This window comes from Nomascus leucogenys, chromosome 4 (genome assembly GCF_006542625.1).
Source record: "Nomascus leucogenys isolate Asia chromosome 4, Asia_NLE_v1, whole genome shotgun sequence".
NCBI classification, from domain to species: Eukaryota; Metazoa; Chordata; class Mammalia; order Primates; family Hylobatidae; genus Nomascus; species Nomascus leucogenys.
In genome coordinates this window covers 18,231,355-18,244,818 of record NC_044384.1, presented here as the reverse complement: position 1 = coordinate 18,244,818, position 13,464 = coordinate 18,231,355, and the positions used below count along the sequence as shown (strand labels likewise).

General features: G+C 43.6%; 1 protein-coding gene across 4 annotated transcripts in view; it reads left to right on the top strand.

Moving 5' to 3' along the window:
* Nucleotides 1-13,464, top strand: part of CDH20 (cadherin 20) — a 216,579-nt gene that overhangs the window by 155,919 nt on the left and 47,196 nt on the right. For all 4 annotated transcript variants that reach the window (XM_030810311.1, XM_030810310.1, XM_030810312.1 and 1 more), the window contains 3 exons: nucleotides 7,744-8,038; nucleotides 8,945-9,064; nucleotides 11,518-11,685. In XM_030810311.1, the coding sequence (XP_030666171.1) occupies nucleotides 7,744-8,038; nucleotides 8,945-9,064; nucleotides 11,518-11,685 (583 nt within the window). The remainder of the gene's footprint in view (nucleotides 1-7,743; nucleotides 8,039-8,944; nucleotides 9,065-11,517; nucleotides 11,686-13,464) is intronic.

Here is a 13,464-nt window from a genome sequence, read left to right as displayed (position 1 = left end):
ATTTGAATTCTCTTGATTTAATCTATCATTATTTCATCTTTAATCCTGGATTTTTCCTGTGTTTATTAGGGTGTTAATTACAGATCATTTGGTGAAAGCAACCAAGTGAGAGAGAATGGGAGACAAGGAATTAATTAGAAAATAAATAATTCATTCAAATGGTAACTTAAACGCTTGTTTAGCACAGAGGCTGGGAGCATGGGTTTCAGATTCAAACACAGGTGGGTTCAAAGCCCAGCCCTGCCAATTATTTCTAGAGGGACTTTGGACAGGTCACCAAGCCCTGCTCATCTCGGCTTCCTCAAAGTCGAATGAGGAGGATGAGAGAACTGCTCCTTCTCAAGTGTTGTCTACCAAAGTTATTTCCCCAGTGTCCACTCACTTCTTAACCCAGGTATCTGGCTTTGGTCCCTACCACTGACCCAAAGCTGTGTTTTCATTGCTTCTCAAGACCTCCCTACTGCCCAATCACACCTCCCAGTCACAACCTCAGACACTGCTGACCTGTCTCTCCTTGACTCATTGTCCTATCTGTGCCATGACCTTCACAATCCCGTTTTTCCTTCTTTTTTTCTCATCTGTGTTTGTGGGTCCTCTCCTTCCACCTGACCCCATTTGTTGGTGAGCTTGTCAGCTTTGCCCTAGCCTCTTCTCCACACACTCATTCCCTGGGTGGACTCACCACCTCTGCAGTTTTGAATGCCATGTCTATGCCAATGAATGCAAAACTTCTATCTCTGGCTTAGACCACTTCGGATTATAAATCCTACTGCATATGCGACATCTCCACATCCTCTACTCATAGGCCTTTCCAATGTAGTATGTCCAGTAAGAAACTCTTGTTTTCTCCCAAACGTAGTCTGCCCCATCACCCACCCATCACCAATTTCCTAAAACCAGAGAACTGGGGATCATTCCTCCCTTTCCCCTGCCCACACATTCTCCCCCTCTGCAAATTCTGCTATTCTTATGCCAGAATCAACCCCAAATCCTGCATTTCTCTTATCCCTGCTTCCACCATCATCTGTCACCTGGGCAAGTACCTAGCCTCCCAACCAGTCTCATGTCCACCTGCACCTCCCTCCAATCTGTTCTCCACCATGGTCTTTTTAAAATTTAAGTCCGATCATGTCACTCCTCTACTTACGTCTCTTCAATGTTTTCCCACTGTGCATTGAATCCTCCAGACACCTCCACACAGCTTACAAGACCATCCCTTTCTGGATCAGCCTGCCTCCTGGCATCCACCCATGGCCCATGCTACTCTCTCCCTCATTCTCGCGTTGCAGCGATATGACCTTCGACAGTTCCTGCAGCCTGTCAAGCACTGCCTTTACTGCTCCCCCATAATGAAATGCCCTTCCCCTGGCTTCTCTCATGCCTTCCTTGACCACTCTCTAAGGCAAGCCCTTCTGTGAGACTCTCTCTCACAGCCCTAATCACAACCACCATATTTGTTTTTTATTTACATGTTTATTGTCTGAAGCCTCTGACTAAAACTAGAAGCTCAGTGAAAGCAAGAACATCGCTCCCATTTTATCCCCAAGGCCTAACACAGCATTCACCTTATAGAAGGTGCTCAAGATGATATTTAATAAACGAATGTCTCACTGTGTAGTAAGGATTAAATAAGCTAATGCATGTAAAGCACTTTGCACAGTACTCAATCCAGAGTAAAACTTTCATTATCCTTAACCTGTAGTACTTAACAGTAAACAGTAAACTTAACAGTAAACAGTACTATAGTAGCAATAGTATTAATAGTGATAATAGTAACAGCATTTAAGGAGTTCATTATGGGAACTCAACAGCTCGGTAATACCTAATGCAGTTGCAAATCCCTTGGCCTCAAAACCCGTGAGTTTTCATTGACTTCTCCTTTCCTTATCTTTTACCTTCACGTGCAATCGGTCCTCGTATCTGCCAATATTTCTGTGCCAGTTTCTCTTGGATGCATCTCCTCCTCTCTAGGCTCTGTCATGACCATGATCCTTTGTTCTCCCTGATTAGATTAACTACACCGGTGCTGCCTGTCTCCCTGTGGAGAGACTTTCCCCATCCCTCCTCCAGGATGCTCGGCACATTCCTCTCCCTGAAGCACCCTTTCTATCATGTTTCTCCTCTGATTAAGAAAGCACTACAGTGCTTTTGAATGCTATCAAAGCTCCTAGCATACAGTTCAAGGACTTCCTCCTCCCTCACTCAGCCCTCTTGCACAATTTCTCAAATCAGGTCCTCATCCCAATCAAGCTGGACCTCCTTAACTCGTTCTGCCACACATACCACGTTTGTCCCTGACCCCACATGTGTGCCCACGCTGCTGCCCTGCCCAGGACAGGCCCTGACTTCCACTCATCAGGCCACATTCAAATTCCTCAAAGTTTTAGCTTAAAATCAGACAATTCTATCATGAACATGTCTTGTATCTACTCAGAATTCCAAAGACTTCTAGCTTCTCTATATAACATTTCTTCCAAATAGACATACATGGCCACTGCTAAGTTCAAGAAAAGAGTATGTTTGCATTCAGCAATTTTCAGTAATTACTTATGTGCACATGCAATTTAGGGCTCTCTTCCCTCCTCCCAAGGGTAGAAATTGAGACACCACTCCCCAACTTTGTCTACACCTCCCTGACGCTGAGTACTTGGCACAGAACTGGCCATACACAAAGAGTGCAGAAGAAAAGGGTAGCTAACATTTTATTGGACTACCACAGTACTATGTATAGGTCACAATCACATCAAAGCAGATCATTTAATCATCATAACAATGCTGTGAGGTGAGTATAACTAACACAGGGAACTAGGCTCAGAGAGGTTATTTATGTTCATTGCCCAAAGTTACACCGAAGGTAGCAGGGAAGCCCAGACTGAAATACACATCGCTCCTACCTCAAAGCCCCAGCTTTCATTTACATTGCCTTGTCTATGGTCAGTGGCTTTAGACTAAGCCCGGAGGACACACACAGGAGTCACTGGTGTTTAGGTGAGATCAGGAATCTGAGCCAGGCTGCTTCCTGAACCCTTTATCTCTGACGCTGGGTAGTTCTTAGCTGTGCAGCACCCTTGCATACTCGCAATTAGTGCTCGCCCTTTCCAAATCACCCCAACCAAGATACAAGACACCCATGCATCTCAACAGTCATCTGATCCAATCCTCACACCAGCAACCAAGCGAAGATTTTTACCCTGCATTAGGTGTGTTACCTCTACATGAAGAAGATAATTATATATTCACTTTTCCCCTTTACTTTCTTTTGAAAGGGAATTCATCCACTTTCATTCTCTTTACCCAGGGGCATTCTGCTTGTCACCTTGAGCTCCGGAAGATGTCTGTTTAGAGAGCTTGCCAGAGTATTTGCTTATTTCAGAAAGGAGTATGGCAACAATTATCAGCTGTAATTGGTATGGCCTTATAAAATCCACACTGGGCTTTCCAGGGACAAGGCGGTGTCAAGTTAAAGCTAGATTATATTGACATATGCAAAGAGAGGGATGCTGAGAGCTTGTGCTTGTGCACGCATCTGTGGGTCCAAATCATGCCAAGGTTAACAACTACATGGAAGCTGCCTAACCACAAACTGTAAGCACTCACTGCATTCTCGAAGTTATTCAAGGCACTCTGAAAGTTGACAAAAGGAGTGAACATCATTCTCGTTTTTGAAATCCTAAATCAGCTAAGATTCTTCAGAACCTGCTTGTACTTCCCATCACTCACTACTCCTTTGGCTGAAGATCTTAAAAACTAAAGAATGATTAGGATAAGTGAGACATTCACTTATCTTATTCTGCCTAAAATATTTTTTTAGGAAGAAAAAAAATATTTTCCCAAGATGTACGTAACTGTGCTGCTGACTCTGCTCGGAAGCTTCTTACCTTCCTCCAAATAGCTGGTGCACAGTCAGTGTTAGTTGAATTAAATATGGGTAAATATAAAACGCATTTTTATTACACTGCCAATTTGCTGCGTGACTTGGAGAAAAGCTGTTATTGTCTGCTCTTTGCCATTTTTGAAACCAAATGTGTATTCTATGGCTGGTAAAGCGGAATATTAAATGTGCATTGCTGCACGGATTATTAAGCTGGTGTCTCTCAGCCCCATGCTCACCTTTCCATACTCTGCTTTGGGTGCTGGGCTGAAACTTTCCAAGCCATAATCTCTCCTCTTCCAACCAGCTCCTCTCCCAGGTAGGTTCTGCCTGCCGGAAGAAGGTAATAGAGGGAGCCCAGGAGGCAGGAGGAGGGAGGACTGACTTGCTCCTCATCACACCTACTTCTAAGAGGTCTGAGTCCCAGGGAACAGGGGCACCTCCTCGAAGCTCCTGAGGCCCCAGCCCAAGGAGCAGCACTCCTTCCTCAGGGGTCTCAGGCCCAGCCTCAAGGGGCTTCCCTCCAAACCTGCAGATGCCAGAATCCCCACCTCCCTCCTGTGTTGCCCCAGCCAGAGGGGCACTGGCTGTTTTTCCCCGAGTTGCGCTCTCTCTCTCTCTGATGCTTCGGGGCTTCCTTCTGGCCTTTCAGCCCTCCACTCCAAATTCTCCCTGCTGAAACCAGGTGTGAGTTTTGTTCCCTGACTGGACCTCGAACTGATAGGCTTATGGGCCTCAGAAACCACCTCTGTGTAAGTAGATCCTGACATGCTTCAAAGCTGAGACACTTCCTGCTTCCCTGGGGGTGTTCTCTACCCCCTCCCCACTCCTTTTCCCTTCCCCCACCTTCTTCCCTCTCCCCTCCTCCCTTCCTCTCCCCCCTCTCCCCTCCCTTCCTCTCTCTCCTCTATCCCTCTCCCTCCCTTTCCCTTTTACCCCTTTCTCCCCCCCCTTCCTTCCTTTCCGTCCCTTTCCCTTCCCTCCTTTCTCTCCCCTCCTCCCTTCCTCTCCCCCTCTTCCCCTGCTCATGTGCACACTTGCACATGCAGACCAGTGCTCCAAACCTCCTGGAAAGCTGCTCCTAGCTCTGTTAACCAGGGCTAACACCATCCATACGGAACTTTTGCCCTCCCCCAGACCCTTCTTCCAATACAGTTTCATTGCGCACTTACAAGACGTCAGGCCCACATCAAGATGAAGGTCACACGGAAAGCGAAGGCCTCACACCCAAGCCTCAGCCCAGACTCCAGGGCATCAGCCAGCTCCCAGGAGTCAGGGGCGCCCTGCGGTGAGCTCTGCCGCCATCGCTATCGTTTCTTAAAGCGCTTAAAGCGCGCTCACCTGCGACCTGCCGGGATCACAGGTGTGCTGAATATTTCAAGGATCACAGAACAAACAGTTTTATTTGATAAATAGAGCACCTCGGAACAGTCCTGGGGTGGCCTTTCTGTCAGCTTCTGTTTTTCCTTCCCTACATAATCAGCAGTGCCCTAAATTAAACCAATTTCATGAAAAGTCCCATGCCACATGCCATAAAAATACATACATACACTGTTATATATGTAAACATACACCAATATGCATACGTATACATGTTTTTAATTTAAAACACCTTCTGAAATCCTTGTTCTCCCCACACTTCTGCTCCTCTGCCTGAGAACACAGGTCAAAATGGAATAGATTTTCATTTGTTTGTAACCAGGTCCAAATGAAATGGCTTTCTATTCTATACAACAAGAGTTGGGCACCTCTACTTTTTTAACTGCATAAATAGATTTGGATTGTAAAAAAAAAAAAAAGAAAGAAAGAAACAAGAAAATACTGTATACGAAATGAGGAAATGTGAGAACTTCATATTCTAAATAAAATAAGTAGAAAAAAGTCCACAACTATTTTTTCGGTCAATTTTATTCCCTTAGTTCCCTTTTCTAGATAAGACACAGCTGAGTTCCTCTAGGCAGCAAAACCGTTGCCTGCATGATTTGGCCGTGAGTCAATCTGAGATCAGCTTAAAGCCAGCCACCACCTCCAAACCCATCCCTGTCCGAGGCTGCTGTGGAAGCATTTGCAGGTGTTTTATTGGTGTTCATGCCGTTTAATCCTCAGAGTAACACTGTCTCAGCCATGCTTCAGGCAGCCTTCTGCAGCTTTTACCACGAGACTGTGCATAATAAAAAAGCCAACAGGTTGTTTTTGCCTCTCTGCCACCCTCCTGGAGGTCTGTAGGGAGCAGAGAAGAGCTGAGTGTGCTAATACCCTTTTCTCTATGCACGTGTATCATGGCTGGCCCCATTTATGGCCTTCCTATGATGGGAAAAGCACTGTGCTGGGTGCCTCATGTGCATTAATCTCTAATGATCCCAGTGACCCTTCAGAGTAAGTATTAGTGCTGTCCTCACATTTATAAGGAAATTAATGGTTATAAACATAAAACAACTCATCAAGGGCCCTGAATTTACAACTGGCCTAGACAGTGTTCAGGCCAGATATATTGGCCTCCCTGCCCCAAGCCTAATGCTGGCTGTTTTATCAACTAATCTCATGAACTTCACCCTGGACTATGCGAAGTGCTAACAACCCAGGCAACAACAGGAGTGGCTGACTAAATTTAACTAATTGTTTTGTTACCACCTTTAGAAAGAGACCAATACCTATAGGGTTGTTCAAAATTACAGGGTTCTTGCCACCCATACATACTATCTGCAATTAATTAGATCTTATAGATGCAGAAATACGTTTATAGACCTGAGATTTTAAAAATATAGTACTCCTGGACTCAACTTTTGAGAGTTACTAAAAGTATTCTGGCTGGGCATGGTGGCCCACACCTATAATCCCAGCACTTTGGGAGGCCGAGGCAGGTAGATCACCTGAGGTCAGGAATTCAAGACCAGCCTGACGAACGTGGTGAAATCCCCTCCCTACTAAAAATATAAAAACTAGCTAGGCATGGTGGTGCATGCCTGTAATCCCAGCTACTTGGGAGCCTAAGGCAGGAGAATCCCTTGAACCTGGGAGGTGGAGGTTGCAGTGAGCTAAAATCATGCCACTGCACTCCAGCCTGGGCGACAAGGCGAAACTCTGTCTCAAAAAAAAAAAAACAGGATTCTGAGAGCGAATATAGCTGCGTGGTCAGATAAAAGCATGTCCCTAACTCAACCATCCACATACAGATTTAAGTGACTCAGTTATGAACCCAAGAACCAGTCCCATCCAAAGGAGACACACACTGATGTAAAGAATCATAACCAGCAGTTAAATTCCATTTGACACTGAAACACAAGCCCAGTCCTACTGAATGAAACTACAGAACTAGTATCACAGAATGGGAGGAAGAATCCACGGAAGTCATTCACTTTTCTCACTGCAGTGCCCTTAACCTTTTTATAAACTACTTCCATCAGCTTATCAGCCAACTTGAATTGTCATAAAACTGTTTGATACTACAAAACTTACGGCAATTTCTTCATTTTAACATGTTTAGGCTTATCCATTTTATTTTATTTTTATTTTTATTAAATGGAAAGGCAGGATTCCTCCTTATTAAATTTGTTCTTATTCTAACATTGGGGATCTTCACTTTCCAGAGTTCCTGTTTTCTATACTTATCAGGGAGAAGAATTTTGTTTAAATAATGGTAAGTTCAGGATACAGAATGGGACATGGAAAATTTTACTTATTCATCAACCTACACCCACTCCTTGATACAATTGTGTCCAATGCATACTAGTTCTTTGTAGACAAACTTATTAAACGTTTGAAAAATCTCCTTATGTAAAGGGAGGTTATAAGTTTGTAACAAACTGAAAATCAATGTGTTTTCTGACACCTGTTGACATTCATGATGAGAATTAGGTGCTTTCCTCTCCCAGCTTCATTCAGATATGGACAGGGGAGACGGATCCATCAAATACATCCTCTCGGGAGAAGGTGCTGGCATCGTGTTTACCATTGACGACACCACTGGAGACATCCACGCCATTCAGAGGCTCGATCGAGAGGAAAGAGCCCAGTATACTTTAAGGGCTCAAGCCCTAGACAGGCGGACGGGCAGGCCCATGGAGCCAGAGTCAGAGTTCATCATCAAAATTCAAGACATCAATGACAATGAGCCCAAGTTCCTGGACGGACCTTATGTCGCCACTGTGCCAGAAATGTCCCCAGTGGGTAAGGTGGTGACTCGCTGATTTTCACAAACAGCACCTTCTATACACACACACACACATATGCACATGCACACACCCACGTAGATACACATATATTCAGAACAGGAGAGCATGAGAAGAGCAGCTCACAAATTATAAAGCAACCAAAAATGACGACGAAGCCCTTTGGCGGGCAGGAAGCTACTTAGACACTGCAATCAACCAGAGCAAGTAATAATAATAATAATAATATGCCTATTATTGATTTTTAGTTCTGATTCTTTAAAAACAAAATATTAGCTACACAGATAAATCAATAAATGGTTGAATAATATTTGTTTCATAAGGGAGAAATGTTTTGTTATTATCAAAAGAACAATAGGGCTGGGCGCGGTGGCTCACGCCTATAATCCCAGAACTTTAGGAGGCCGAGGCAGATGGATCACAAGGTCAGGAGATCCTGGCCAAAATGGTGAAACCCCGTGTCTACTAAATACCCTGCCTCTACTAAAATACCAAAAAAATTAGCCTGGTGTGGTGGTGCACACCTGTAGTCCCAGCTATTTAGGAGGCTGAGGCAGGGGAATCACTTGAACCTGGGAGGTGGAGATTTCAGTGAGCTGAGATCATGCCACTGCACTCCAGCCTGGCGACAGAGTGAGACTCTATCTTTAAAAAAAAAAAAAAAAAAAAAAGCAATAAAGAGCCCAAAGGCTATGTTCTTACTAGTCATTCAGAATTTAAAGCACAAATAACTCTCATCCCTACTAAACAGGTACAAGATAAGAGTTATGGAAGCTTGACCTAGAAAGGGGACTCTCCCAATGAAGCAAACACATTTGCAAATACTTTAAGATGGACTGTTCAGGATTGCATCCAGCCTTTAGCTATTGGACTTGAACAGGTTTCTACCTCTTCTCTTCCCCAGGTACCTCTGTCATCCAAGTGACAGCCACAGATGCAGATGACCCGACCTACGGCAACAGTGCCCGGGTGGTGTACAGCATTCTTCAGGGCCAGCCATATTTTTCTGTGGACTCTAAAACAGGTATCTGATACAAGGGTCGAGTTAGAGGTGTTTATTCCCTGATCATTTATAACTGCTGCTATGACAGACCCAACTCTCCTTTTCAAGGACTCTCCAGGGAGTGTATTAACCAAAGAAGACTGCTATTAGCTTTAGGATTAAGGGAGCAAACTAGCACTGCCCTGATGGGTAAGAGCAGCACTATGCACAGACAGTGGGCAGTGTCTGATTGGAGAGGCAAAAAGCCCCTCTGCGCACACACACAAAATAGCTCCCCACTAGCCTTCAAAAAATCCTGTGGTTATATTTATTCCCAGGGACTAAGGTCTTTTATAGCCCCATGAAGACCCAAGAGGATTGACACATTCACCTGGGTCATTAGAGAACTAGAAGCATTGATTGTGAAACTGGAAAGAGCCTTGGGGGAATCATCCAGTCTGTCACAATTTGCTTAACAGTTAAAGCAATTGGGAAATTGAGAGCTACTAAAGTTCATCTAGTGTAGAGAGGTCTCTTGACATGTGGTCTGATGTTCTTTCTATTGAACCAACCACTGTGCACTCAGCAGAGAAGAAGTCCAAAATGAATGGTTGCTGGGGCAGACAGGTTTTGATGAGGGAGGAAAGACCATGTGGGATGTGGCCTCCAAAAGGCAGGTCCTGATTGGGAAGCTCTCACAGGGAGGAGGACATCAGAGAGAACTGAATGGGCGAGGAGCAATGTGGCAGAAAAGACAAACAGAAGTTTGGTGTTTTGTTTGCTTATTTATTTCTGTCTTACCCGAGAGCTTTGACTACAGAATTTATGTTTGGATGTATGAAAGATTTCATTTAATATGTTTGAGCTTAGTAAAGTTATTGTGATGTCATTATTATCTTATACTCGTGCCAGGCTTCCCCTCTTATTAATACTTTCATAAACGTTGCCATATTTTAGCTTCCCAATACTCTTGTAAACTAGCAAAAGATATAGGAAGTATTATTACTACCATTTTATATGAGGGTAAACATGGGACCTAGGAGTAATTAACAAGGAACTTGAGTAAAGAAACTTACAGCCACAGAATAAAGTTAATGGTAAACACTCAAAGTCACCTCTTTATTTGAAAAACAAAAAATACATTTCTATTATTAGCAATCTGATCGAATTTTTTTCCCAGAAGTCCTGAGGGAAACCAGGCATTCAGAAAATTGTATCATAAAAGTAGGAAGGGAGTGTAAATGAGGAGGAGGAAAGAAAAAAGATTGCAGTTAGAGACTTCTATAAAACAGTAACTTTAACAATTCTACTACGGGCAAGGGGGAGAATGAAGAGACGAAGGGTGCCCACAGGGAGGAAAAATACAGGGAGGAAGAGGGTAATGTGTCCTTTATATCCTAAGAAGAGTCTTACATTATTTTGACAGCTCCCGGGGGCATCTGTAGTGTTAAGGTCAAAAATACATGAACAGATAGTTATTGCTGTGCCGATGGGGGGGCCTTTTAAAAAAGAAAATGCTGCATATATCACTTGAGAATGTTATTAGTATAATGCAATATATACATTACAGGGATAAACTGGGGACGGATTATTATTCCCAATCCCTTCCATTTTCATGCAAAAGGTCTATCTAGCCAAGCGTCATGTTGTAAAGCTGTAGTAAATAAGCCTTTAATCTTTGCCTAGAGTGTAGAGAAGTCAACTTTTTTAAGTTGGAGGGTTAAAAGGGAGATAAAACATTACTGTACAGGCTTGGCAGGATCACAACACATTTCAATGGATTGTGGTGTAGGCCCCTCTTCTTAAATGAAACCGTATCTGCTGCTTGCTGTCTGGGGAAGTTCATCTCTTATGCATGGTAAAAATAAACAGCTCACAGAGCTTCTTTCATGTCCTAGCTCACAGAATTAAGTAAAGCACAGAGGTAAACAGAAGAATATCACAAAACAGAACAATATGTAACAACAGGAAAATCCAATTAGAATTCCAACCCTGCTTACAGGTAGTGCGGAGGCAAGAAAAAGCAGAAGTTACCTAAAGAAGAGCCATTCACACTACAAGGGCTCTAGGGGCTGAAGAAACTGAGAGAGAATTATCTAAATTCACAGATTTGTAGACATATGAGGCTCTGTTTTCTGGAGCCAAAGCCCCCAGTTTTCCTTGGTGAGACAGCACTGTCCGAAGTCGCCTTGGACTGCAACTTCCCAGATCTGTAAGAGAAACATTGCTGCCACCTCCTGTTCACTTTCAGTAATGTTGCCAGAAGAAACCAGCCCTCTGAGCTCTTACTGCTGGAATAAAAATTTTCATTCACCACTGGTTTCAGTACAGCCCATTTTTGAAGCTGAGATTTTTTACCTCAAATTTAAAAGCACAGGTGACTTGCACCTCACTTCTAGGCATTAACAGTGCACCAGGGAGACACCTAGAAACCAATCTTTAAAAACTGGACTTGTGGATTTATTTTTAAAAACAAAGTCATTTCTATCCTGCAGGTGTAATTAGGACAGCGCTCATGAACATGGACAGAGAAGCCAAAGAATACTACGAAGTGATTATCCAAGCCAAGGACATGGGAGGGCAGCTTGGAGGATTAGCTGGGACCACAACAGTCAACATCACCCTCTCAGATGTCAATGATAACCCACCCCGCTTTCCCCAGAGTGAGTACCTAACCCAAGAGAGCACAGACCTCGGGCCCAGAGGGATGCACCTGTTGCAGAGGTGCGGGAGAAAGGCCAGTTTGAGTTTCCTCGTTAAATTCAATTATCCATAGATTCCTTTCTTACATTCATCATGCAATTCTCGCATAACTATTTGCCTTCAGGGTTCCAGCTTCCCATAGTACTAAACCAGGATTTCTCAAACATATTTTTCCATTTTCTCCTCCCTGTGGAATCTTTTTAGACTTTCTTTCCTGATTGCCATGCCCACCCACCCTACATAAAATGCAATACTAAGGAATAAGGTTTGTTGGGTAGAACTGACCTTTAGTGGGCCACAACTAGCAATGCTGAGATTTTTTTCATCACACCCCTGGAAACCTATTTTTGCCCCCAGGGGGCAATATTGATCCATTGAGAATGCATTCACTGATATCCAAAGCTGTAGACGGACACACCTGCCCATGTGACGATCTTCACCAATCACTCTAGTAGGTACCAGGCACTTGCTTGGTGAGACCACCGAGCATGAAGGGCACAAGAGGCTTAGAATCCAGTCTCTGCCCTTGTGAAGCTTCAAATCCACTTGGGAGGACACATTCTACACACAGGAAAAATTAAACCATAGTAGCACTTAGTGCCACTTGAATAGTGCAAAATGATGCCTTCACATAAACTGAGATGAATAAAGCCTCCACAGAAGGATGAGATTTCAACAGGGGGCTAAAGAATATAACAGGTTTATATAGGCAGAAAAGAAAACATTCCAGAAGGGGAAGTCATTCATTTATTTATTCATTCAAAAAATATTTATTCCAGGCACTATTCTATGAATGGAACACAAAGCTGTGTACAGACAAAACAAGGTCTCTACCATCCTGGAGCTCATTTGAGTAAACACCTGAATGGAGGGAAAAAAAAACTCCTGCCTGGAAATAAGTTTTCAATGTCATTTTATGTTCAAAGACTCCTAAAATTAAAACCTGCTCTTTCAAATGTGCTGTATCTCCAGTGGAAGCCATAGAAAAGTTTTTGAGCAAGAGGGAGACATAAAGAAAGGCCAATTTGGTAGCCATGTAGAGGAGGGGTTGGTAAGGGCAGAGACTAGGAGCAGGGGAGTCGGTTAGGAGGCATTTAGAGTGGTCCAGACGTGAATTGCTAAGGACTTAAGGAAGTAGCAGGAGGAGTAGAATGGGACAAATAAGAAAACATGGACTTCTGCCTCTTGATTTCCTGGCTAAAGGAACCACGGCAGAGGGTGGAGTCAAAGATGACAATGATGTTTTCACTCTGGATGACAGGGAGGAGGATTGTACTACTAATAAAAATAGAGGACGCATAATGGAACAAGTGGAAGTGAAGGAGGGAGACAAATTCAGATTTGAATATGAAGTGACAGCAGGACAATCAGGTTGAATGTCCTTAAGGAAAGTGGAAATATAGAGCTATGAATGTGGAACAGAGCCCAGGAATGGAGACATGAGTTTGAGAAGCAGATGCCTGAAGGAAGCAGCAGGAGAAATGAGAGCAGGAAGTGCCATTCCAGGTGAAACACTTAGCTAGGGAAATTGGGCTTAAAAAAAAACTAAACTAAAAGGAGGAAGAGTCTAGCCAGACTAGCCAGACTGTCAGATGAATAGTTGCATTTTGAATCAGCCAGACCAAGTGAACTTTCCATTCTATCTATGTAAACACGGGAGAGCTCAAATATTTACATGCAAATGGAATACACAAAGTCCCCATGAGCATTCATGACGGAAAAAGCAGGATACTAGATAA